Source organism: Mesocricetus auratus, unplaced genomic scaffold, assembly GCF_017639785.1.
Source record: "Mesocricetus auratus isolate SY011 unplaced genomic scaffold, BCM_Maur_2.0 Super-Scaffold_100003, whole genome shotgun sequence".
Classification (NCBI taxonomy): domain Eukaryota; kingdom Metazoa; phylum Chordata; class Mammalia; order Rodentia; family Cricetidae; genus Mesocricetus; species Mesocricetus auratus.
The window spans coordinates 17,427,324-17,454,749 of NW_024429188.1; the positions used below are offsets into that span (position 1 = coordinate 17,427,324).

The 27,426-nt window shown below is 40.1% G+C and overlaps 1 protein-coding gene across 1 annotated transcript in view; it reads left to right on the forward strand.

Annotated features, from left to right (window-relative positions):
* The first annotated feature begins 2,180 nt into the window (after window positions 1–2,180).
* Window positions 2,181–27,426, forward strand: part of Grpr (gastrin releasing peptide receptor) — a 35,296-nt gene continuing 10,050 nt past the window's right edge. The window contains exon 1 of the mRNA XM_005074218.4: window positions 2,181–3,028. Coding sequence (XP_005074275.1) covers window positions 2,613–3,028 — 416 coding nt within the window. The 5' untranslated portion in view covers window positions 2,181–2,612. The remainder of the gene's footprint in view (window positions 3,029–27,426) is intronic.

Sequence of the window (27,426 nt, forward strand, 5' to 3'; positions counted from 1 at the left end):
TAGCCTTTTCCAACATCCTTGAATCTAGAAGATAGTAGACATTAAGTCTCAATACACCTTCATCCTTAAAATACTGTTAGAACAGTCTATACTGTTGTGGAAGACACAATGTTAACAGAACTTTGAAAAGTCAACACCTACCCGCATCTGCTTACATTGGAAGAAACACTAGCAGCCTAAGTGGATTAAGAAGTGAGACTGACTCAGCACATGGAGGTATCTTAAGAAATAATGAGAAATAATGTCCACAAGTCCTCTTTGTGTAGCCAAACTCTGTAGGCAGAACTTTGTATCAACAACATAGGATTCAACACTGCCTCACCAATTTGCCTCCAGCTGTGTCTCCTGCTCATTCCTTGCCCTGTCTCTCCTAATTCGAGTGACCTTTATAAAGAGGCATAGAGTGGTTCTCTTGCTCAATGCTACCCCCTTCCTCTGTGCCACTAATCACATGCTGCTTTTTTTCCTGTTTGAAAAGCTCTAGCACGCACTTAGCAAACCTTCAGCATAAAGTATCCCATTTTCTGAAGAAAAGGTGGCTGTTCCATTCGAGAAAGGCAGTGGCGTCTAAGGAGTGGTCCTCTTGCTCAGAACCGTTGTCTAGCCTCTTACATGGCAGCTGTAAATTTCCCTCAAGTAAATAGAGGAGTTGGTGAGTCACTGGTGTGAGTATTGATTTGAGATCAATCAGTCTTCTGAGCTGTTCCAAAGCAAATCTTTTCCCTTCACTCCCCAAATGGTAATTATGGTAATAGTGATAAGTAGCTAAAATTAATCAAATGGAATAAATACCATACAGTCTGACCAGGGATTGTTTTTTATTGACCTTCATAAATTATTCCCACTCTACAGATAAAAGAACTTGAACCTGAAGACTCGTAAGTAACTTGCCCAAGCAATGTGCCAAGGTAATAAATGAGAGGGTCAGTCAGGACTGAAGCTCATGTCCTGCATCAGTAAGCTGTACTGCTTGTAACTGATTGGCACCACTAGGCTCATGGCTATTGACTCAGTACTGGCTGTTCTGGACTCCACTAAGAAACCCTTCCACCTACAAGCATGCAGCATCAGTCTTCTGCCTGCTGCCTACAAGGAGACTTTGGTATTACAAAAAGGCTACAGTAGCCACCTGGGTATCAAATACTGCAAGTGTCCATGACAACACACTTGGAAGCTTTCTTGGTGGACCTTGACATGGTAACAAGCACTCATTTCTTTATTCCTTATGGGTCCTGAAAAAAATGAGGCTTCACTAGCACTGTCTGTTATTAATTGCCTTTCAAGAAGGGCTGGCTCCACAGACATCTTGAAGGTATAGCCTTATAATGTATTTATTAGTGCCAGCTAAAGGTCAAGCCTGATTCGGATAGTATTTTAATAGACTCTTTCTCAGCACTCCTTCGACCGTAACTTATTTCTTTCACTAGTCTCTCTTCCCCATTTCTTGGGAGAATTTGCAACTGTTGTATAGTTCTGAGGAAATTGAAAGCTTGCCAAAAATTGCAAAAGCTACACCAAAAAGCTGGTTCATATGGTTTTTAGGTCAGAAGAAAAAAAAAGGCATGCTTTTTTGGGGGGGGGGGGGCGCCTGGGAAAGATTATTGGTCTATGCGTGTTAAGCACGCAGTTGGCTCCATGGTTAAGGAACACGGGCTTGGGAATTTTTCAGGAAAGAGCACATGTGCATCATGCTTCTGGTTTTCCTGAAGTCTGTGGCTGAAGTTTTATGGTGTGAGCCCTTTGCATGCAATTCTCAATAATAGTCCCTATTCCAAAGGGACTAAGTAGGGCGGCTCACACACAGACTCAGATGTGCCATTCTAATACATTAGTATAGATTAGATGTGGGGAGGGTCATGAGTCACATAGGAACACAAGGAGATCATATCAGAGATAGTCCCAGTCTGTGCAGAGAGCAGCGTTTATTAAATACTGACTATAGGTGCTGCTGGCTTAAATGAAAAGGAAAAGGTATCAGTTAAGCTGCAGGAGTTGCGATCTGCTGGCTGAGTCTCATTTAGAGAAAGCGGACAGCTGGGCAGTGATTGAAGCGTCCAGCAGGGGGCTGGCATTCTCTGTCTATACGTGGTCCTGGCTCCTCTTCAGAGCTTCAGCTCAGGAGAGCTGCCGTTTGCTGAGGAAGCCAGTGACGTGCAAAGCATCCTGCCTATAGGATTGGAGGCTTTCTTGGTGCTGTTTTTTTTCTACCCACTTTAAACCTTCAGGTTCTACTTATCAGGGAAAACGGGAAATGCTGTGTGCAAATAGCAATCCAAAAGTTCTTAGTAAACTGCAGCCACAGGGACTCAGACTAGAATGAAGGTAGGAAGAGCTGGGACAGCTTGGGCTTAATCCTAAGATTTTCTTCGGGCTGAGTTTCTGTTGCTTGTTAACTCAGGGCATTTGCAGATAGATGTATTTCTCACTGGTGGTGTGGAGTCTTGGGCAGAACCAACATCAACGTTCTGAGCTAGATTTTGAAATACCAGTGTGTGTGCAGTTAGTGTTTTTATTAAAGGAGCTCAAGAGCCCAGCACAGATCTTGTCTAACTGCAAAAGCAGAAGTTAAGAAGCAGCATCTTGAAGGCACTTTCCTAGAGAGAAGTCTTGAGATGGCTCTGAATAATTGTTCCCACCTGGACCTGGAAGTGGATCCTTTCCTGCACTGCAACAACACCTTCAATCAAAGTCTGAACGGCCCCAAGATGGACAACTGGTTCTATCCAGGAATCATTTATGTCATTCCTGCTGTTTATGGGGTTATCATCGTGATAGGCCTAATTGGCAACATCACCTTGATCAAGATCTTCTGTACAGTCAAGTCCATGCGAAACGTACCAAACCTGTTCATCTCTAGCCTGGCTTTGGGAGACTTGCTGCTGTTGGTAACGTGTGCCCCTGTGGATGCCAGCAAGTACCTGGCTGACAGATGGCTATTTGGCAGGATCGGCTGCAAACTGATCCCATTTATACAGCTTACCTCAGTGGGGGTGTCTGTCTTCACACTTACGGCACTGTCCGCAGACAGGTAAGTACTGACTGGAAGTTAGTATCCTCTCTTGGGGTGGTGAACCACTCAGTGAATGACACAGGGGAGCAGTTTTCATGAAAGGGAAGTTTTATTCAAATTCATACTCCCTTCCAGGAATGTTTTTTTTCTGGAAATTACTACTGGAGTTTGGCATATTAGTTTAAGAAAAGAAAAATGAGTGAATAGTGGAGACAGGAGGAGACAAATGAGAATTAAATCTCTAAGCCTGAGACCAAAGGGCATTTTTTTCTGAAGAAAAATTATTGTCTATCCTGTCTTCTCCCTCCCTGAAAAATTAATTGAGCAGTGAAAAGGAAATCTCGCCCCATAGTTTCAACCTCAGGCTAATGTTTCTTAGAGGAAATTCAGAACCTTTCAGAAAAGAGAGACGTTCTCACTGCCCCTCCATAAAATCTTTGAGAAAGAAAATAGGCTCGGTTTCTTGGAACTTTATCTTCCTTGGACAGTCTTAACTTTTCTTACAGCTGATTTTTGGGTGTGACTGAATAGAACAATTGTGTGCTGATTTTTCAATGAATTTAAACACGCTTGCTCGCTTTGGCCTGGCTAAGCAAGTGTTCGAGGTTGACTTCTAATTTTAATAGTTTTGTTAATGTCCTTGTATGTTCAATATCTTTGGGGCTTGGTGGAGGTGGGTGCCCTCTTTATTCTGGAAAATGTACATCTTTGTGAACTTCATTGTGTGTGTGTATATATATGTATGTATATATATGATTTTATATTAACATAATCTTAAAACTTGTTCTCATGCATTTATCAAATATATACCATGTTAAAAAAAAGCCCATGTTTGAATGAGGAAGTAAAGAAATATTTGCAGGATATTCACACACATTGCTGACCATATCTTATGTTCTGAAGACTGAACACAGAAATGATTAGACTATCAGATACAGCATATGCTAAATGGCTAAATTAAGAACAACAGCTCCAGTGGACCAGAGACTATAAGTTGTTATCTTAATTCAACTATTTAGTATATGTTAAAGATACATAGGACATGAGTGTATCTTGGAAAAAGCATAGGCACAGTTCTTAAAAGTTCAGAATCTGAAGAAAATGGCCTACATCTTAATACATGTGGTGCCAGAGTCTCTTTTTGTAAAGGAACAAACTGTCCTCAGGTGAGCTGGCCTTGGTAAGTAATGGACAAATAAAGATAGTGTTATCAGCATTTGTGGCCATGTGTTTATCCTAAGCTACTTAAAGTACACTGCCCAGTACAGATGATATTCTCAGAGACTGAAAAGTAATGACCCAGAAATGGGGGTATTGTGTGGACTACACAGGGTTTCTCCACTCACCTTCATCTCGCTTGCACCCTGCCTTTTTGCCCTCCAGGTACTAATGACCACAGACACTTTTCTGTGTTTGTTCAGGGCCAGCAAACTTTGGAGTTGGCAGAAGCTCTGTGGCTGGTCCCCACTGGTGAAGGGCACGTCAGGCTGAGCATAATTTTCTTGATGGGAAGAAGAGATTTGGGTTTCCGGGCTGGTGAATGCAGTGGTCCAGATGGTGTTTACTGTCTCCTCGGGGAGGCGAACAGAGTGGAAAGGGAGGGCATGGAATGGAAAACTGCAGCTGCAGGGACCCTCTTCCCAGAGTTTCAGAGCAGACTGAGCTCGCCATCAGCAGTCAGGGAAAGCTCTGTGCAAAACTGAGTTGAATGCCACCGCAGCTGCAGTGTGTCCTCACTAACTTTTTGTATTTGGCTGTGCCTTGCAAAGGCTGATGGGTCACCAGAATTACAGGTGGTGCATGGCACTTTCTTCAACAAGAGTAAGAATTGTGTTTGATGATAACATAAGACTGTGCTTTTCTTTTTATCTTATGTTTGAAAACTATGAGATTCTTCCAACAGCCTTATGGACTTGGCAATGTAAATGTGAATTCTATGCTTTTCAATGTGTCTATGTACACAGTAAAGAGAGTAAGTTAACAGCTCAGTATTTTATATGTGTCTATGTAATGGTGTAGCCACTGCCCAGTTGAGATATTAAGGAGTTCAAGTACCTTGCCCATTTCTAGTTCATATTTCTACAGAGAATCAATTGCTGCTTTGATTTCATTCACCCAGTATTACTTATTGCATTCATATGGAATCATATAATGAACACAGCTTGTCTACCTTCTTGTGCTTGCCATAGTTCTGTGTTATTCATCCATGCTGGCGTGTTTAGCAGTGTTTTTGATTGTATGCCGGGTCACATTGAGAGAAAAGACCTCAGTTATCCTGATGAACAAGGGCTGAGAACTTTCTCTGGATATTCTATATTTTTGAGAATTTCATACAATATATTTTGATCATATTATTTGCCCTTCCCCCGACTCCTCCCAGATCCTCACACCTCCCTACTCAACCAACTTCATTTTCTTCTCTTTGAAAAAAAAACGAACAAACCAACAAGCAAAAGCATGTATATGCACGTGCGCGCACGCGCACACACACACACACACACACATACACACACACACACAAATAAACAAGCATGGGGTCCATTTTGTATTGGCCAACTGCTCCTGAGTGTGGGCTCTGCCTTGGAGTGTGATTGTTATACCAAGTACCACTCCATTGAAGAAAACTGATTTTTCCTTCCCTCAACAACTATCAATTGCAGATAGTTTCTTGCTTAGAGGTGGGACATCATATCTCTTGTTTGGCATAAGAATTCATTTCTTTTAGGTGTATGTTTAAGTCTGAGATGCTAAGTTATGAATGCATATATTTAGTAAATATTGGCAGTTTCCAAGTGAGCCTCCAGATTTGATAGCTTGGTAAAAGGGCCAATCAAGCTGTCCAATGTGGATGAGCATCATAACCAAAGGGGAACTTTGAAACCCTACAGAAGCCTAGGCCCCACCTGAGGGCACTGAAACAATGTTTCAGACATGTGAGTGGGACTCAAAGCAGTAGTCATCCTTGCCTGGCCACCATAGTTAGGAAGAAATGTCAGTGCTCATTGCAAACACCCTTCTGCAGCCTTCTCTATCCCCAATGAGCTTGTGTCTTTGTTACTAAGAAAAGAAGACTTTGCTAGAAAACTTTATACCACTGTCACCATCCCCAAAGGGAGGTTTCAAAGTAGTATCAGTGAATGGAATCCTAGGATTGCCACAGCCAACCAATTTCAGGTTCACATTCAATGTTGGTCCCTGTCTTCTCCTCCCTCCACTTGCACTCTCTGCCTCCACATATACACTGATGTCTTCATAAATGGTATTACATGGTCCCATTCCCCATTCTTGTTGAATCCACTCTTCAGAGTGCTTCCTCATTCCACAAATATACGGTTCCAATCCTCGTCCCCATGGCATAGGCTTGGTGGGCACCAACAGGCCTGCATTTTCGACATTTATCTGCTACTACTATCTGTATGGGGAACTTGGGCCAAGTTACTAAACTAACTCTCTGGTCTTGGTTTAACTACCTGTAAAATGGCAGGGAATTGTTATGGAGAGAGAGAGAGAGAGAGAGAGAGAGAGAGAGAGAGAGAGAGAGAGAGAGAGAGAGAGAGAGAGAGAGAGAGAGTTGTGTGCATGTGCATGCATGTGTGTGTGGAGGCCAATGGTCAATCTTAGGTGTCATTCCCCAGGAACTGTCCATCTTGTATTTTTTGAGACAGAGTCTCTCACTGGCTTAGAATTCACCAAGTAAGCTAGGCTGCTTGGACAAAAAGCCTGAGGTATCTTCCTGCCTTTGCTTTCTCAGCACTGGGAAGCTCCATAAAGTCCATATTCTCTATAACATTCAGGGTCAGTTCTACTTAGGAGTTGAAGAACTACAGTTTGGTTGATATTTGAGCAGTGAGTACACAATCCATTCAAGCGGCTAGCAGTAGAAGCAGTAATTTTTTAAGTTCCAACACTTGTTTGACATAGAAACCAAAAACACGTGATGGGATTTAGCCTTCAGGACAAATTTGGAGGAAAGTGAAACTAAAGCCTTACTCCCCTCACTGCAAGCCACAAATTCTTTAGCACAACTAGACACTTTAGCAACATTCAAAATACAGCCTAATTCCGTTTCCCTTCTCCTGACATTGGGAGCTACAGGCTCAAAATCAGGCTGTTCTAAAAGACAGTGCTGAGTGAGCCAAGGCAGAAGGGGTCTTTCTCCCTGGTCAGTTCAACAGGTCTTCAGCCATTATGCCCAACTATCTAGATTCTGAAGAGATTGATCTCTTTCCCATAAAAGAACACAATTTAGTTTCTTATGAAGCATCCTTCCAAAAAAGTGCCTCAGTTAGTGGAGGTTGGGTGGGCTGCTAGTTCTAAGTTCTACATAGTTTGGTTTTCAGAGGCACATGCTGACCAGAGGCATGTATCTGCCCACACAGTCACAGCAAATCAGCACTGCAGCCAACAGGGCCAGGTGCTACAGAAGTGGGCTTTCCCAGCCAGGCGTTCTCTCAACTGCAAAAAGGTGGAGGAGGAGAGAGAAGAGGGCAACAAGAACCTTCATCTTGTCTCTCACACATTATCTTTTCAAGTGTCAGGCTTTTATGTGATTAATTAAGTATCATTTCTGGCAACTTAATATGCATGAAGGCAAAAAAAGCACAAACTTCATCATGAAACACACAGCATCTCACGAAAGGGCTCCCTGGTGAGTTTTTTTGAACTGTGTCTGTCAATAACATCCTTTAAAAATAGACCAAATTTGCATTCTTGCACTTATAAATCTTCCTGGTGTGTGGGGTTGCATAAATTCCCTCTTAATTAAAACACGTGCTTTCAGAATAAAATGGAAAATGGAAGTTTTCCTCTTTTTCACTTCTGAGTAAAAACAAACAGGGATATCCAAGAGATATATATTTTCCACAGTAGCCGCCTTCTCTAAGAGACCTACCTTGGCTACTCAGTCCAGCAAACTGGCCAAAGCTATCCTATCAAACAGTTTATTTCTTTTTCAGGTTTATTGTAATGTAAGTTGTGTATAGTAAGTTCTCAGGGGGACACGTCTATGAACCTTGACACCTCCCACCCCCACCGCATCACCAACAACAACATAGTCCAAATAAATATCCTTTGTATCACCTCTCCAAATTCTTTCTGGTCATTTTGGAGTGTAGCTTCCCTCCACCTCAGCTCCTGGAAATTTTGGTCTTTTCCAGGATGTCCTATGAATGGTAGCATACATCCTGGGTTCCTTTTAACACACTGTATTACACGTGTAGTATTTTGTATTGCACGTGTAGTATTTTGCTGTGTAGTATCCATAGCATTGATGTGCCATGTTTTGTTTATCTGTCTTCCAGTTTTTGATCAGTAGGAGTGTTTTCAGCTTGGGAGGATAGTGAATAAATCTGTCATAAATGCTCATTTATAGTTTTTAGCATGGATATATGTCTTCTATTCTCCTGAGCACATACAATCTATGATTATTTTCTTGAGAATTTCTTTTTATTTTTTTTTGTTATACTGTGTTTATATAAGCACAAAAATGAGAGTCTAGGAGCCTTGGGAGATGGCTCAGTTTGCCAAGTGCTTGTCATGCTAACAAGAGGGCATGAGTTAGATCCCCAGAACATGCCTGTAATCCCAGCACTGGGGAGCCAGAGATAGAGAGATACTGTGGGCATGCTGGTCAGCCATTCAATCTGAATTTTAAACTTCTGGGTTCAGTGAGAGTCCCTGTCTCAAAATATAAGACAAGGAGCAATGATGTCAACTACCCACCTCCATACACATGTGCACACAGGGTGGGTACACACTTGAATACATACACATAGAAAATAGGAATCTATCTCATTCCTTAATGTATTCTCTGATACTAGACCAGTTTCTAGCCTGTACTGAGTGCTCAAGATATCTGCTGAATAGATGAAATGAAACATTCATGAAGAAGGAATAAAGGAATGAATGGATTCAGATGGCTAGTACCAGAGGAGCCTAGAGTACTTGATTGTGATCTGCAAATCATGTCATTCCTATGATGATTCATGTTGTAACTCCAGAACAATTGTTCCAGCCACAGATGACAAGGGCTAGGCTTTGTGGAAACCGAGGGGTGCTTTTAAAAAGAAAAAACAAGCAAAATTTTGAACAAAGGGCAAATAAACAAATATTTAAAGTCACTTAGAACTTATGCAATGGAGTTGGTAATCAAATGGATTGCAAATTAAATGAGTTAATAAACTCCATAGTAATCACAAAACTCAGGAAAGTCTGATACTACCTACTAACTTGCTTCCTCAATTGGTCATGTTTGTTTTCTTAAATATTTTGGTTCCATCCTCAACTGTCTCCTCTTAAAATAACCATCATCTTAACATATTTATTTCCTTTTCTTTATTTCTGCTTTAAGTGCTGCAGACTGAACTGAAGACCTTATACATGTATGCTAAACATGCACTGTACATCTGAGCCGCACTCCTAGTCCTGATACCAGTCATTTCTATATGAAATTAGAATCAGTCTTCCCCAAGGATGAACTCCCTGGTAACTTATCCATTCCAACATGATCAACACTAAACACATGCACATAAGTGCAACACTAAATGGACTCTGCAGGCTGCATTTATATATACATATGTATGTATATTACATATGTAAATTATAATTCCAGGAGAAGAGGTCATGGATCTGAGGGAAGAAGTGGGGGGGGGGACGGAGGAGGAGGGGAAAAAGGAGGGATGGAAATGATGTAAATACAGTACTCAGGTGTGAAATTCCCAAAAATAACTACAGGATACCATAGCTTGCAATTACCATTTCCTTGAAAAAATGAAAATTTGGCATTAAAATGAGGAGAAAAATTTTAAAAAGAAATGAGAAGGATACAGCTGTGTTCTATCATGGATGATTAAAATCAGCTTCTTATTAGGGGTTAGAAAAGTTTTCATTCGATTTCACACCTCATTATTGAGCCTGTCATATATAAACGTTTATATATATAAAGTTTATATATAAAGATTTATATATATATAAAGTCATATATAAAGTTTTAGAAAACTGTTTTCTTAATCTTATTTCTGTCTTGCTACAGAATGAATAAATTATAAACACTAGAAATGCAGTTAGCTCATGGTTCTGGAGGCTGTGACATCCAAGAAGTGCTAGCAGGTGGTGACACTGCTGCACTATGACATGGCATGAAGGAAAGAAAATGTGTGTGAGGCACATAGCAACCTGAAATTTGATAACAATTTACTGAGGAGAAAAGGAACAAGAGAGGGCAGTGGGACAGGAGAGGGGGGTGAGAAAGACAAACTAATACTCTTTGTCTCATATCTGAAAAAAATAGTTTTTCTTCTGTCACCACCCAAAGTTCTGTTGTATCCCTTTGTAGTGTGCCTCCTCCCTCCACCTCAGCTCATGGAAACCTTGATCTCTTCCAGGATGTCTCATGAATGGTAGCATACGGCCTGGTTCCTTTTAACACACTATATTGTATGTGTAAGTAACCCACTCCCATCCTGCTATGCAGTATCCATAGGGTTGATGTGCCCTGTTTTGTTTATCTGTCTTCAAGTTTTCGATCAGGAGGAGTGTTTTCAGCTTGGAACGATAGTGAATAAACCAGTCAAAAGTGCTCATTTACAGATTTAGTGTGGATACATATCTTTTATTCTCCTGAGTTATACAGTCTATGATTTTTCTTTCTTTGTTTTTTTGTATACATACACATATATATGTATGACATGAAAATGGAAGGAAGACTGTTGGGGAGGACAAAAAATAATAATGGGAGGGATAGCTGGGAAATGAATATAAGAAAGGTGCAATGATACATACATGCAAAAACATCATAATAAAAATAAATTCAATAAATGAAAAAAAGTAAAATGTAGCCATTTGCTGTTAGTGTAACTAATGCATTCCTGCAATGATGGCATTAATCCATTCCTAAAGGCAGAGACCTCATAATCTGACCATACCCTAAAGGTCCCACTGCTTAACACTGTACTTCTTGAATGACAACCAAATTTCAACCCTAGGTTTTTTTTAGGAGGAGGGAAGACAGTCAAACCATTGCAACCACTACCAAGTTTTGTTTCCCATATGGGCTGCTAAAACTGACATTAGTTCCATTTTCTTGTGTCTTGAGTTGTCTTAAGTACTCATTTGATGAATGGTATCTATTGTGAGTTCTTTGCTATTGTCACCAGTCTTGGTATTTTTTGTGTGATTATGCATAACACAAGCAAATTGATGCAATACACTTGATATTTGTAATTTGATTAGTTTCTGCTTTCCAAACACACACTAGTAAATTCAGTTCTACTCATATATCTAAATCAAATATCTTACCTTATTACTTGATTTTTTATTGATCTCACCTGATATCATTCTTATCTTCTTCTGTGCTGACTAGTTTTATGTGAACTTGGCACAGCTAGACTCTTCAGAGAGGAGGGAACCTCAATACCTCTGTAAGATCAAACTGTATGCAAGCCTGAGCCATTTTCTCAAGTAATAATCAATGAGGAAGGGCCCAGACCATTGTGCATGGTGCCATCCCTGGGCTGGTGGTTCTGAGTTCTATAAGAAAGCAGACTGACAAGTCAGGGGGAACAAGCCAGTGAGCAGCACCCCTCCATGGTCTCTGCATCAGCTCCCGCCTCTAGCTTCCTGCCCTGTTTGAGTCTCTGTCCTCACTGATTTTGATGATGAACTGTTATATGGAACTGTGAGTGAAATAAATCATTTCATCCCCAAGTTGCTTTTGGTCATGTATTTCATCACAGTAATAGTAACCCTAACTAAGAGAAACTTTAAGTTAAATTAATATTTTAATTATTCCATTTTACTCCCCCCATGAATTTGTAAATTATGGAAACCCTTCTCAATATTCATTTAGGCATAACCCAGAATTTACAACATGTGTCCTTGATTTATTAGCATCTACTATGAATTAGAATTTCCTCACAATATGGGGCTGTGAGGGCACATCAACTTCACTTAAAAATCCTTTATGCTCTTTGTTTTTGGTTATATTTTACATTTTATTCATTTGTGTGTATCTGGAGGATGGGAATTGTATGCCATGGTGTGTGTATGGTTCTCATCTTTTTTATGTGAGCTTTATGTGAGTTTCAGGGATTGAATTCTGTGTACCAAGTTTGGTTACAAGCTTCTTTATATACTGAGCCAACTTGTCAGGCCCTATCTGTTTTGCATTTTAATTCTCTGTATTTTCATAACCCAGACCATACCATTTGTGTTGTTAGTACATACTTTCTGTTTACTCAATACTTATTTATGACTTAAATTTAGATTTTGCTTAATCTTTGAATTCTTCCTTTCTGCATTTTCTATTCCTTTGTGCATCTCTGTGGCTTTCACCAGAGATCATTTTCTTCCTGTCTAAAGAAATTCCTATAACATTCCACTTAGTAGTAAGTCCAATAGTAGTATGTCCTCTCAGTTTATGTTTGATATTGCCTTATTTTTTAATTTATTTTTGGGGAATATTTTCAAAATTCTGAAATGTCAGAATTCTCTTGGCACATTGAATTCTTCTGTGAAGTCACAGTTTAATTATAGTACCTTTAACAATATTGTGGGTTTTTTTTCTGCTTTAGCATTTTTTTGAACTTTGAATGGTGTTACTGTGATGTATATAGATACAGTTTGCTTGTTTGTTTCCATGATTGGGCTTCATAGTGTTTCTTTTATCTGTGGCCTGAAGGTTTTAGTCAGTTTGGGGAAGTATGTAATCATTACAACTTCAAGCATAAATTCCATTTCCTTGCCTCTTTCTTATCTTTCTACATATGTATAGAATAACTACAAACCAAATTAACCTTAAAATGTAAAGTCTGCCCCTTTCACTGTTATTAAGGCTAGCAATTTCATAACAGCCCTGTATTGAAGAAAATGTCATTTCTTTGTTTTACATTTATTTTGGAGTACCAAAGATAAAAACTGTTTTTTAACACATCTTAATGTCACAATTGTATCATAGCTTATACATGTGCTTCTCCCATTTCTCTGTGATGATTCTAATTTCTATTTAACTCACAAATAGATTCACAGTGTATTTTTTAAATTTTTTGTGGGGCTGGAGAATGCTGGTCTCCCAGAGGACCTTGGTTCAGTTCTCAGAACCCACATGATAGCTCACAACTGTCTGTAACCTCAGTTTCAGGGGATCCTGACATCATCTTCTAACTTCCTGGTGCTCCTGCACACACATGGTGCACAATAAACTCATGCAGGTATATACACAGGTACTTATTTATGTTAGGAAATAAGTAAATCTTAAAAAAAACTCTGTGGCAAACTCTAACCACTGTAATGCCTATAAATCTATTTCTATTGTAACTTTTCCCTCCTTGTTTTGGAGCCACTTATTTTGTTCCCTGGCAGACCTCGCTATTTTTGTTTGAATGCTTACTTTTGTGTATGAAAACCCGTAGGTAAGTTGAGACTCTGGATGCTATTATCCAGAAAATACAGCCTTTGCTCTTGCTGGAAGCTGGAAGGTAATATTGAATCAGACATAACTGGAACTGAGCAAATTGGAAGATGAGCTTTGGCCTCTGTGAGAGTTAGTCTGTATTTGGAGATACTTCATATCCAAGCTGTAACCTGGTCCATTTCCACTTTTCCTCTTCTGCTGAAGTTTACCCTGCTGGGTATCTCAGCTTAACCTCCAGGCTGTTAACCTGGAACCCCCTTCTTCAGTGGCTCCTGGACTCCACTTATTACCCATCTTCACCCAAAAGCTGCTTGAGACTTCTAAAAGCCTCAAGGGAAAATGATCTGAATGCCAGCATCCTGTCTGCACTTCATTTCTCTCCAGGATTCAAGCTTCTCGCATTATTATCACCTTGGTTTTCCTCTGACGGATTTCAAAGAGATTTTCCCCCCAACATTTTGTTTCTGAAGTTCTGCCTGGCCACCAGCGAGTTTGCTCTGATTGGGAGTGGAAAAGCCTACTCCACCTCTCTGAAAAACCTTCTAAGCTGCCCTTGAAGGGGCCCTCAGCCCAGCTCTGTCAATGCCGAGTTTCCAGATACCTAGTTGGGCCTGTGAGGTCAGCATTCAGAGACTCAAACAGTCTCAGCAATTTAGCATCAGAGAACTGAGTTCTGGCTCACTTCAAAGTGAGTCAGTCAGAAATCTCAGCAGAGGTCTGCAGCAGTACCTACCACTGAGGGTGCGGGCACATCAAAGCCTCGGGGATCCTGAAACTAGGCCGGGACTGTCAGTCCAGTGAGCAGGAGCTGGAGCTGACATTTAGTTACACAATGCATTTATAACAGCTGAAATTTCATGGGAAGAAAAGAGCCAAAGTGTTCTTAAGATATGTTTCTTTAAATTTCATTATTCAATATTTTTGAGAATTTCATATGTGCACGCTGTATTTACGTCATTTCCACCCTCCCTCTCTCTTCTAGTTTCTCCCATTGTCCCCTACTCCCTCTCAAATCCATGACCTCTTTTTCAGTAACTGTTATTGTCAAATACATGTGCACACACACATATGCTAAAGATACACACACACACACACACACACCCTACTGAGTCAAATTAGTGTTGCCTACATACACGTGTTTTATGGCTAACCACTTGGGACTGGATAACCTATCGATGAGCTCGTTCCTGAAGAAAACTGATTCTTTCTCTATCAGAAACTCTTTATGTCAAGAAGACACTATCTTACAGGGACTCTTCAAATCTTTCCCCCTCTCCTTCCAAAGTGTCCCCCCAGCCTGAGGTGTGTATGGGGTTGATGTACTGACTGAGACTGGTCCGACATATGGCCGCTTTGTTCTCTACATTTTGACCAGTTTGAGTTTGATTTTTAAAACCATTATGCATCATTGTATTGTACATAATGGCGGGTTACATTAAAACATTTCATACAAATATAAATTGTATGCTGAGAAAATGCCCCATACGACTCTACCCTTTCCTTTTTCCCCCTTCTCATTTCTTCTCATTAGTCCTTGTTGGTTCCCCAGATGATTTTTCTTCTACTTTCACATTGTATATACGTACATGGTTTTATGTATCTAATACAAAGTCTAGGAACCACGTATAAGAGAAAGCATGATACCTTTGTAACCCTGGCTTAATTTGCTTAATATGTGTGATGGTTAGTTTTCATCGTTAACACAATCTTGAATCACCTCTAGAGAGGGTCTCTGAGACATTCTGCAAGAGATTATCTTATTAAATGAATTGAGGTGGGAAGGTCTGCCCACTGTGCAGGGGATCCTGAGCTGGATGAAAAAAGGAGCTGAGGAGCAGTGCACAAGTGATATCCGTCCCTTCTTCTGCCTGTGAACTTAAAGTGGCCAGTTGCTTCAAGCTTCTTCCTTGCCATGAAGGACTATAACCTAGAACCGTGAGCCAAAATAAGCACCCCCCATTAAGCTGTTTTTTTTTTATTTCATTACAGTAACAGGAAAAGAAACTAAGACCTATTTTCCTGCAAATGATATGACTTTGTTCTTTTTTATGGCTGAAAAAATTTTATGCATATATCACATTTTCTTTATCCCTTCCTCTGTTGTTGGCCACTGTGTTAGTTCTGTCACTTGCCTATTATGAATGGTGAATACTGCTGCAATAAACACTGATGTGCAAATAGCTCTGTGATATATTAGCTTGGAGTCCTGTGGGTAAATACCCGGGAGTGGCATGGCTGAGTTCTATGGAAATCTATTTTTAGTTTTATTTCTTTATTATTTTCCTCTCTTCCTTGCCCTCCTTCTTTTTGATCCCTATAATCCCTGTCTCTTTTGCATTCTATTCAGACTAATTGGCCAGTGAAAACTAATGAAGATTATATTAAAGAAATAGAGGGAATGCAAAATTTAGCACATAAGGAAATTTATTTTCTAGCAGAAGGACTTGCTGTGATAATAATGTGTCTTTGTGACTCTTTTGTTTCTTTATACTGTCTACATATAAATAGAACTATAGGTCACTTGGAAGCTTTTCAACATTTCCTTTTGTCCTTTGCTAATTTTGTTTTGTTTTGTTCTGTTCTATTGAGTTAGTCTATGTCACATCCGGGTCAAATGTCTGTTATGAAAAGTATTTTAAACACAATTTTCAGAATAATAGAAAATTATATTACAATAAAACAACAGTAGATTCCCACCCCATGAAAACTTATCTGGAATTTTTTTATATTCTTTTAATTTTTTGATTTTATTTTATATGTATGTATGTCTGTGCACCATTTGCATGAGTGGTTGTTTCAGAGGCCAGAAGAGGGTGTTGGGTCCCATAGAAATGTAGTTACAGATGATTGTGAGTCACCATATGGGTGCTGGAAATTGAACCCAGGTCTTCACCAAGAGCAGCAAGAACTCTTAACCACTGAGTCATCCCACATGCAGCCCTGGGAATGCCTTCTAAAATATCGTGATCCATACTACATTTTAAAAGAATCTCATTATTGGGTGAATATCTAATTAGATATTTCTTGTTCTTACATTAGATGATCAAACACATTACAGAAGAAGTGGAGCACAATTTTTTCTAGATTGTCAACAACAGTGGAATTGACAATTAAAATGATAGTGTGAAGAATGCATGTACCAGAGGATGCTCATAAATACTGTCAGTGTATATTCTTAAGCATTTTTACTTGTGCTTTAAGGGAAGACAAAAGGGTCTAAAGTGCAATAGTCTTGCCCCATCTCTGAGAACTAGCTTTCATGGCACCATGGAAGTGTCCAAAGGAGGGACGCAACTAACAGTCCTATTCAGCTACAATGTCTATGAATCACATCAATAACTCTACGGGTACAGCAATGGTATACATACCTTGGTGATCATCAACAACTCTCTAATTATACTCACTCAATAAGAGGGAAATGATGCCTGGTACTGGAAACCTAGCTAACTACTAGTGCTAGTGAAGTCATGGTTATTGGAGGAGAATCACCAATTTACTACAATAATATAATCCCTAAAAGCAATCTATAAACATTTTTCCTTATACCCAGATTAATGTAGTATTTACCCCCTCATCAAGGAAACTTCTCTTTGCAACAGAGACCACAACAGAAAATTGCAACCAATCAAAATGTAGAACTGTGGATCTCAGCCCCAATGGATACATCTACAGAACACTACCACACCTAAGGCTCAAGGAACATTGTGGAAGAGGGGGAAGAAAGATTTTAAGAGCCAGAGGATCGGGGATTTTGCTGTGACATTGTGTCTCCTAGTAATATTAGGAGCTAAACTATAAAATTGTACCAACATGACTGCCCAAGCATGAGCTGAACAAGGATGACACCAATGGGCATGTCAAAGTGGAAAGGGAAAAGTCTGTGAGGTCTCAATCCTACACAAAGAACTATAGGCAACTGAGGAAACATGAAAGCTGGACAGGTCTACTCCAGGGAAGAGCATACCAACTGGCTGCCCAGCGTCAAATGGTCAACCCTGAAGCCATACATACAAATATAACATTATATGGTCTGAGCATTCCATATATATGCATGCTATAACAACTAATGAAAAAATGCCATGAATTTGAAAAGAGTAGAGGAAGCATATGGGAGAATTTGAAAGGAGGAAAGGCAAGGGAGAAATGTAATTATATTATAATGCAAAAATAAAACAAAGGTTAAAAATGCCAGTCATGGGAAATCATTGCTGGTTGGACATCTAGAGCCTTGGACTCTGGGAGGTTCTCAACTAAATGGCAATGGGACTTCTCTTGGTTTTGGTGTCTTTAAGTAAAAGAAATAACACTTGATGACTTCTTGCTTTCAGGGCAATAGTTCCATAGAGGAGAGATTTGTAATTAGAAGTATGCCTTCATTTGTCTCTATTGTGGTAACAGTACTTCATATATTGATCTATTGCCATCAGCTTTAAGAGATCTTCACAAAAATCTATGTAGAAATTACTGTCCTGTTCATTAAGGGCTTTTCTGGGCATATCTTGCTTCTCCAGTTAGAACTTAAATCCTCATTGGCCAGGAACTTTTACATTCATAGTGCCAAGCAGAGCCTGAAATGGCAATTTAGTACTTCAGTGTGCTGATAAATCGACTAAGTGTGCTGAGCAGTGAGAGCTTGGTTCTAGAAGCCCAATGGCAGGGCTCAGTGGCCTATTGTCTATATTGTCATGAATTAATAAGGCTAATAAGCAGTGTTGTGTGATGGAAGGCAGGCTTCCTTCTATTTAAAGATGGAATAAACAGCTTGGAAGGGCACAATCAGAGAACACAGGAACATTAGCCATGTTCCTGTATTCAGTGCACATAGGCCAGTACTTGGCAAACACTTATGTAAAGGGCCAGATGATAAACATTTGAGGATGTGAAGATCACCGGGTCTCCATTACAACCACTAAATTCTACTTTTGTAGCTGAAAACATCAATAGATAATGTGTAAACAAATGAGCATGGGCATGTGCCAGTAAAACTTTATTTATGGATGCTGAACTTTGATTTCCACGCAATTTTCACACATCCCATAAATATTATTCTTCTTTTGATTTTTCCCAACCACTTAAAATGTAAAAAAAAGCAACATTGTTATCTCATGGTCATACCAAAAGAGGCAGAAGACTAGATTGGATCAATGAGTCCCATATAGTTTACTGTCCATGATGCAGACTTGCGTGTACACTCTCTAAGACAGCCACTTAACTGCGAGAGCTTCCTGTTTAAATGGAGTGGGCCTAAGAGAATCCCATTCCAGTTATCTAGGACAGAGATCCTAGGGAATATTATATATAAAAACCTTAAATTTTAGGTTGGGGGAGATAGCTCAATTGGTCAAGTGCTTGCCTTGCAACTATGAGTTTTGTCCTCAGAACATGTGAGAAAGCTTCCCATGGTGGTACGCAATTGTAATGCCAGCTCTAGGAAGTCAGAGACAAGAATGACCCTGGGCTCCAGATCAGTGAGAGACACTGTCTCAAAAAAGCAAAGTTGGCAGGAGTTGAGGAGGAACTCTCAAATTGTCTTCTAGCTGCTCGTCACACACAGGAACACACACACAGAGTCCTACATCTCTCTGGTATTATAGCTGTTTTGAGACTCCTGGCATAGCAAACACCTTAGCTTTCCAGATCATCAAGAACCACTATCGTCTATGTTTTTAAATGGTAAAGTGGGATTCTGCAACACATGATCAGAAAAGAGTAAAATCCAGAGCAAAGCCAACGTCTTTCTGCCAGCTATTTCTTCCTGTGTGCCCTCAGTTGTCTGAAGTGCACCTTTTAAATCCAGGAAAGGAAAGGCTTTTGGAAACAAAGTTGAGCTGTATTCCAACATGGTGCATGGTGCTGCTTCCTCCAAGGTCTTTTCATCAAGCTCATTGAACAGGTTTAGTAAGTTGTGAAAAACAAAGGGGGAGGAAGAGAGAACTGGGCCTGGCAAGATCACTCCCCCAGTTAGCCCTAATAAATTTTGAAGACTTGAAGTGGCCAGAGAATTGGGAAGCATTGGACTGTGTAAGGTTTTCAGAGCAAAGTTGTGTAAGACTTTGAGAGGACCTGTTGAGTTAAGCATATTTCCTGTTCCCTTATCTGCAGTTACATATGGTGTGAGCATCCTAACATGGGTGCTGGGAACTGAACTCAGGTGTGGTCATATCTTGCTCGAGCAAATAAAACTTGTCTGAAGATCAGAGGGTGGAGCTTGCCACTAGCTAACCATAGAGGTCTAGAGGTCTGTAACAACAGACAGGAAGTGAGAAGACGATGAGTATCAAAGAAACTCCACATGAAGTTTACTTACTTTGTGGCAAAGATAAGCCACTGGGCAAGAAAATGCCCTTGCCTTAACTGCTGTCAGTACACTATCCAAATTGAACAATGACTACAAACCTTGCCAAAACAAGGCGGTACAGACGTGCAGACCTCTGTGATTAGCTGGTGGCAAACTCTGTCCTCTGATTTTCAGACAAGCTTTATTTGTACAAGCAAGATATCACCACATACTCAGGTATTCTGGAAGAGCAACACGTGCTCTTAATCATTGAGTCAACTTTCCAGTCCAAACCTGGTACTTAATTTTCAGAATGGAGTATGCAAAAAAGTTATTAAGTGTCCAGGCTTATGGATTAATTTACATTAGCTAGTTCCTAGTATAGTACCGGGCAAAAAGAGATACTTAAAATATGCTTGTGTGTTACCAGATGTGCTGTTTTCTGGGTAGTTGGGGGTATTTTGCTTTATTTGAGCTAATTGGCAGAGGCTCATGAGAAAGTAGAGACTCTGTGCCCTAGAGATCACTAGACTTCCTTGAAAAGACATAGTTGCCACAAAGGCTTGCTAGTATTGGCAGGGTATGGCCTGATGTCTCGAGGGGCATCTGTGCGGTGGTGGCGCACACCTTTAATCCCAGCATTCAGGAGGCAGAGGCAGGCAGATCTCTATGAGTTCGAGGCCGGGCTGGACCAACAGCCTCCAAAACAATACAGAGAAACCCTGTCTCGTAAAACCAAAAAAAAAAAAGACCAAAAAATAATTGGGAAGAACTATATCAAAACATCATGTATAAGACTGCTCAGTGATTCTCGTTTGGTTTGTAGGATTCAGAGAGAGAGAGAGAGACATAGAGAGAAAGATACAGAGGATGGAACCCAAGGCCTCACAGATAACGAGAATGGAGCCTCTAAAGTCTTATGATCTAAGCCTGGAGTCAGGATCCAGATGGCCTCTGTTTAGATTCTAGCCTTGCCATTTGTTTATGTGGCCTTGGGAAACTTAGCCACTCTATCAGTTCTTTCATTTGTAAGTGTTAGGAGAGAAAATGAGGGGTGAGAAAGCAATAGGGTGAGGGAGAAGAAGGAATAGAGAGACTGGGGGACAGAGAGAGGAAAGAGAGAATGGAGGGAGAGAGGGAGAGAGAATGATGAATAGTACTGATAACCTTCTATTGTAATAGGAATTTTTTTAAGGTAAGGGTAACTAACTATTGAAAAGTATTCCATAGAATAGTATGCTCTTTCTTCTTCAAGCATGAGTTCCATAGGCATTTGACTGAGGATGCTAATAGTTACAGGCATAACAGCATTAACGTTAGATTTAGAATTTAATGACAGAAAACATTTCAAGAGCTATCCATCTCTTATGTAGTAAAATTCAAATTAGAGACCTTCTTATCATTTAGTGTCAATCTATCTCTTTTTTAGGTTAGTTCTTGAAACCCATTGAGAACTGTGCCGGGCACACACTATGTGTGATGTGAGTTTTCATTAAATTACAAACAGTCAAAAGAAAAATCACCATAAGTTGCTAATGATGAAAGTAGAGTCTCAGGTCCCCAGGCTTCACTCTGCCTCTCTTCTCATCTCAGGCTTATCCTTATACAATAAGACCACCCAAACACCACCAGTGTCAGCCCAAGCTGGAGGAGCCAGTAAGTTACAGAGCTGAAAAACCCTCTTACTACTTCTCATCAAAGTTTATTTAAATATACTGCTGTTGAACTTTCATATTCGTTACAATGAGTCATATGCTACAATGTTATTTTTAAATTTCGATGCATCTTGTTTTGGAAAATAATTGTAACACTTTATTAAGGTAATTTAGAAATTTTAATTTTAACTCTAGTAATGTGAAATATAATTAAATTAAATGCTCTCTTCTATATTTCAAAGTTTACATATATGTTGGATAAACTAAATGGACCAGGAACAGAATTTCTTATGTTGATGGCAGTCGTATCCCCCTGGTGTGCCCTGGAAGATGTGGGCTTCCTTTCTCAGTGCAAGGGCAATCACTGTACCCAAGGAAGGTTTGAGGCAGGCTGAGGCCATCCCAGAATTAACAGCCTACGACAAGTATCAGCCAAAGAGGGCTCTAAGAGGACTAGGGACAGGTGGGTAAGTGCTGTCACTTTGCCATTGACTGGCATAGTTCTGCTACAGGCTCCTGAGGCCCTAAAGGGTTCTCTCATGTTTCTCCTTTCTCTGACTCCCTTGCCACACTCTCCTGGGCTTTCTGGTAACTTCCTCTTACTTAATTTAAATCTTCACCTCTGAGTCTGTTCGAGATAAATGACCAACTTTGAAGACAATCTATGACACCAATCACTGATTCATTCTATCCCAGAACAGGAGTGATCTTTGTCTTTGGGGCTTGTCTCATCTCTCGATTTTCTGTGTATTTTCTAGGCTCCAAGGTAGAGTGCTTTCACTATGTGTGACTTCAGTGTGCAAATGGGATCTGCAAATGTTCTTCCAACTTTGAGGCTCATAAACTGTTGAAAAGGTGAAACGAGATCTAAATATATGTTCTTCCCTCCATAAAGTTTTGAAAAATGGTCTATGAGCAAGCAGCTAGTGCCAAGATCCTTGCATATCTACTGAAGTTTAACTGGGTTACCGCTTTCCTTTGTCATTTTAAACATACCCAAGGGCAAGGGCAATATTTCAGCCTGCTTATATCCCCTCTGAAAGGCTTCCTTATAAAATTAGCATTGAACTCTGGAATTAGATCATCTTGATGAAACTCATTTTTGGCCCAAGGTTCAATTGGCGCTCAATTCCTTATGAGAAAGCATTATAAGATGTCCAACAACTGATTATCTCTCTTCCCACTTTACCCCCAAGATTTTACAGCCCTTGTATTCTAGAATCAGGGTTGTGTTACTATTGTTTTGTAGTATTGAGGATTGACCTCAAAGCCTGGAACATGCTGGTCAAGTGCTCCACAACTGAGTTACATGCCCAATCTCATCTCCAAGAATCACCATCTTTCTGTCTGAAACATTCCTGGCATCGTCCCAGCTGCATTCTAGCCTGCAGGCTTCTGGTTCTTTATTAATGCCAGTACTTTTTTCTTTTTAAATCTCAGCTCCAAGATCTCACTCTGACCCTTTTGGATCCTGGGGTCTCTGAATTTAGAAGAGAGTTCAGAGTTCATTCTAAGCCTCAGGCCATGTGGCTCTCTCTCTCTCTCTCTCTCTCTCTCTCTCTCTCTCTCTCTCTCTCTCTCTCTCTCTCTCTCTCTGTGTGTGTGTGTGTGAGAGAGAGGGGGGGTCAGGAATTCCAGGTTTTGCGATCAACCATAAGACCATCCATCAGATTAGGATGCTACCATGATGATGAATAGGCTCTAACTTAGTTGCTAATGCTTAACATTGGTAGTCTTGGATAAAGTACTGACCTCAGTTTACTCATCTGTTAAAGAACAGTAATATTGGTGTCTGCCCTACAGGGTTGCTGTGAGGACAAACCATGATCTTTAATCAAAACATAACACAGTCAGCGAGAGCACAAGTGCCCAAGCTTCAGCTTCTGTGGTGGTGGTGATTCTTGACTGAGTCAAGCAGATTGAAACCCATACACAGACACTTAGACTTCAGCAATCTGCACAAAAGGGAAAGCCCTGGGAGCTGGGGAGACAACTTAGTTTGAGTCACATCCTCAGCATCCAAGCACAGTTTCCTGTGTCTGTAATCCCAGCACTTAGGGAAGCAAAAGAGGAGGAGCCCCGGGGCTTTGGTTTCTCAATCAGTGAGCTCCAGTGAGAGGTCCTGTCTCAAATACTATGGTGGAAAGTAATTGAGGAAGACATGTATATCTATCCCTGGCCTCCACCTACTGAATATACCAATAAATATACACACATATACACAAAGACATGCACACAAATACAGATATACATATAACACAGACACACAAAAGAAAGTCCCACATGGTATCTGCAAACTTCTTCTTCGAAGAAGAAAGGAAATATGTAGAGATATTGCTACCTAAAGCCTTTGCCATGGTGGAGGAATTTTAAAATCCTTCACTGGGAAATAGCCTTCTTTCTATAGTAGAAGGTGAACACAATGACTTCCATTGTAATATGAAACAAATAAGATACACCTTCTCTCATCTCCAAAGCCAGCTATGCTCTCCAGGAGATACAGGGTGTCTATTGGGAGAAGCTGTGATGAAGAAACTGCAGTCCCTAGATAAACAACTTAAGAATTGTGTTGGGTGTGGAAGGATTCTGCCTGCATACACTATTTACTTCTTTATCTCTTTAAGGAAAACCTAAAGTCCAATTACATTTCACAGCATGGATCATGACCCACTCCCTTGGCCTAGGTTTAAAACTTGCTTCTTCCAAAAGAAGGAAGATCTCTGTTGAAGACTCCTAGGAATTCCACTAAAACTTTAGCTACATCGTCTGGAGACTTTCCTGTGGGACAATGAACCCCAAAGTGGAAATCAGTCACCTGGAGAGAGTTGAGACCTATCTAATGGTAAGACATGAAAGTATCAAACCTTCTATTTATATAGGCTTCTATTTAAATGCAAGGATGAATTAAACACTAGGTCCCAAACCGAGGCTCAATCTCTGACCACTGCATCACAGGCTCCATTACCAGATACCCATCAGGCAGAAGAAGCAGAGCCCCCACCCACAATGGCAACCTCATTCTTCCCTAATCTCTCAGCTCATAGCCAGCCACTGTGGACTGATGTGTATTTGTATGCAATCTAGTTTTAATTAAACTAGTCTCCCTAAATGAACAAGTGGCTTAAAAATAGTCCCGACGAAACAAAAGAGAACAAAACAAAACCACACAGGTTGTAGACAGTATTAAAATCATGAACCCAAGAGAACAATGTGACTATAGCTGAGAACTACATCCCTTGCTCTTGGTGTAGGTTCTGAGTCAATAAAATACATTCATTCACGTTTCAATTATAATTTAATAATGCTGTTCTTATGGCAAAGGCTTTTACCTTTAATGTCATAAAGTAACATATAAAACATCATGTCTTAGTTACTTTTCTATTACTGAGAAGAAACACTACAATCAAGGCAACTTATATGGGTTTACAGTTTCAAAGGGTGAGTCCTTGAACATCATAGCAGGGAGCATGACAACAGGGAGGCAGGCATGGTGCTGGAGCAGTAGCTATGAGCTTACATGTTAGGATAATAATTACATCAGAGAGACAGGGGACAGAGAGGGAGAGATTGAGAGGGGGGCACACTAATTGGGAATGATGTGGGCTTTTGAAACCTCAAAGTTTGCCACACCTCCTAATCCTTTCAAAATAGTTCCAATTGAAAAACAAGCATGCAAATATGACAGCCTATCCTCATTCAAACCACCTTTTTTTCTTCTGCTAGCCTATTTTTTAAAATGTATATTTAGAATGCCCACTTACACCCAATAAAAACCATTTCCTCAATTTTGCCCCTACAATGTACTAAGTGTAAATGTTTATGTTTAAGTTTGCATGCTGTGTTCTGTGTTGAGCTTTGAAAATTAAACCCCTATGCATTTGAGTGTTTTCCCTCAGAACGAGGACACTCTGTCTTAGTTAAGGTTTCTACTGTTGTAGCAAAACATTGTGACCAAAAGCAAGGTGGGGAGGAAAGGGTTTATTTAACTTACATTTCCACATCGTAGTCCATCATTGAAGGAATGCAGAACAGGAGCTCAAGAAGGGCAGGATCCTGGAGGCAGAAGCTGATAACCCTGTCTGGAAAAACCAAAAAAAAGTCATGAAGAGGCACTGCTTACTGGTTTGTTCTCCATGGCTTGCTCAGCCTGAACTCTTATAGAACTCATGAATATCAGCCCAAAGATGGCACCACCCATGATGGACTTGGCCCTTCCCCATTGATCACTAATTTAAAAAGCACCTTATAGCTAAGTCTTATGGAGGCATTTTCTCAATTGAGGCTCCCTTCTTTCAGATAACTCTAGTTTGTGTACAAAGTTGACATAAGACCACTTAGCACACTCCTCTGTATACTTAATATCATTATCATGTTAAGAAAAATGAACAATAATTTTTAACAATATCTAATATTTAACCCATAACCAATTTTCCCCTAAAAATCTTTTATAACTTCTTTTTTAAAATTACAGACCAAATAAACACTTGTACATTATACCTCTTTAATCACCTTCAAAGTAGGACTCTTCATTTTACTTGGTTTCAATTTCTATAACAATGACATTGGTATTTTAAGAATATTTTGTATTTGTTATTTGGCAATTCCATACATGTATACAGTGCATCTCGATTTTATCTACCCTAGTTTTCCCCCCAATATCCTTTGGGTGCTCTCCAAAACATCTTCACACTTCATGTCCCGTCTTCTTTTCAAAAATTAACCCAGCTAAGTTGAATTAGGACCTCCCATGTGTGCCTGAGCCTAAAACTCTCCAATGAAGAATAAGAAATTTACCAGTGGCCACACACCCAATAAAATGACACCTCTCCCAACATCTACCAACAGTCAATAGCTCTGCAGCTAGGGTGGGGCTTCATCATGATCTTCTTCTCCTCCAACCATGCTGGAATGTTAACTGGTTTGATATTGTGCAGGTAACCACCACTGATATGAGTTCATGAGAGCATTTCATAGCACCCCTCCCATCATCTCATTCTTATATTCTTTCCACTTTCTTTTCCAAATGTCCTTTGAGACTTGGACACAGGGGTTGATTTAGATGACCCATTTAGAACATAGCATCCAACAGTCACTTATAATTAGCTCTTTGACCAGTTATGAGTCTCTGTATGACCTGCTACCCCCTAAAAAAAGAAGCTTCCCTGACCAAGGGTTAGAGTAGCACTAATCTATGGATATAAACATAATACATGTTTAAAGATTTGTTCATTTTTATTTTATGTATATGAGTGTTTTGTTTGCATGTGTAGTGTATGTGTGCCAAGTGTCCATGGAGGACAAAAGGTGGAGGAGGTGGATCTCCTGGAACTGGAGTCACAGACCTTTGTGTGCTGCCCTATGAGCACTGGTAAACAGACTTGGTTCTCTGTAAGAGCAGCAAGGCAGTGCTCTTAATTGCAGAGCCATCTCTACAGCCTCAAACATAAATATTTAGAAGGTATTTTGACCTTTGTTGTTAGCAAAACAACAGTAATAAGTTCTCTAGGATCCAAGACCTTTCCAACCATGAATTTTGATCAGGTTTATAGTACTAGGCATGAATCCTTCCTGTGGATCAGGTCTCAGATCCAATCATAAAACGGTTGGTTACTCCTCTAACTTTCATTCCACTATTGCACAGGTGGGTACATCTTGCCTGCCGGGTTAGTATTGTAGCATGTAGGGTTCACTGCTGAGTAATTCTACTGAAGGCTTTGCCCCACCCCCAGCCCCAAAATGTCCTTTGTATCAGCTTCTGGCACTAGAAAACTGCCCTGCATGGAGGAAATTTCCACATCAGTTACAATTTGATTTCTCTTTGTCATGTAAATCAAGTATGTGGTATCTTTAAATGTAGGTTCTTACTGTCTAGTTACAGTTGCAATGGACATTGCTACTGTTGATAAGTCAATGCCAGTCATCTTCTAGAATGTGCCAGAATATGAATTTGTCTTTTTCCTTCATGTTTAGATTCTGATTAAACGTTTTGGTCACAAATACTGACTGCATAGGCCATCAATTTGATGACTCAGGCCTCTAAGCCCAGCTACTTCAGAGGCTGAAACAGGAGGAATGC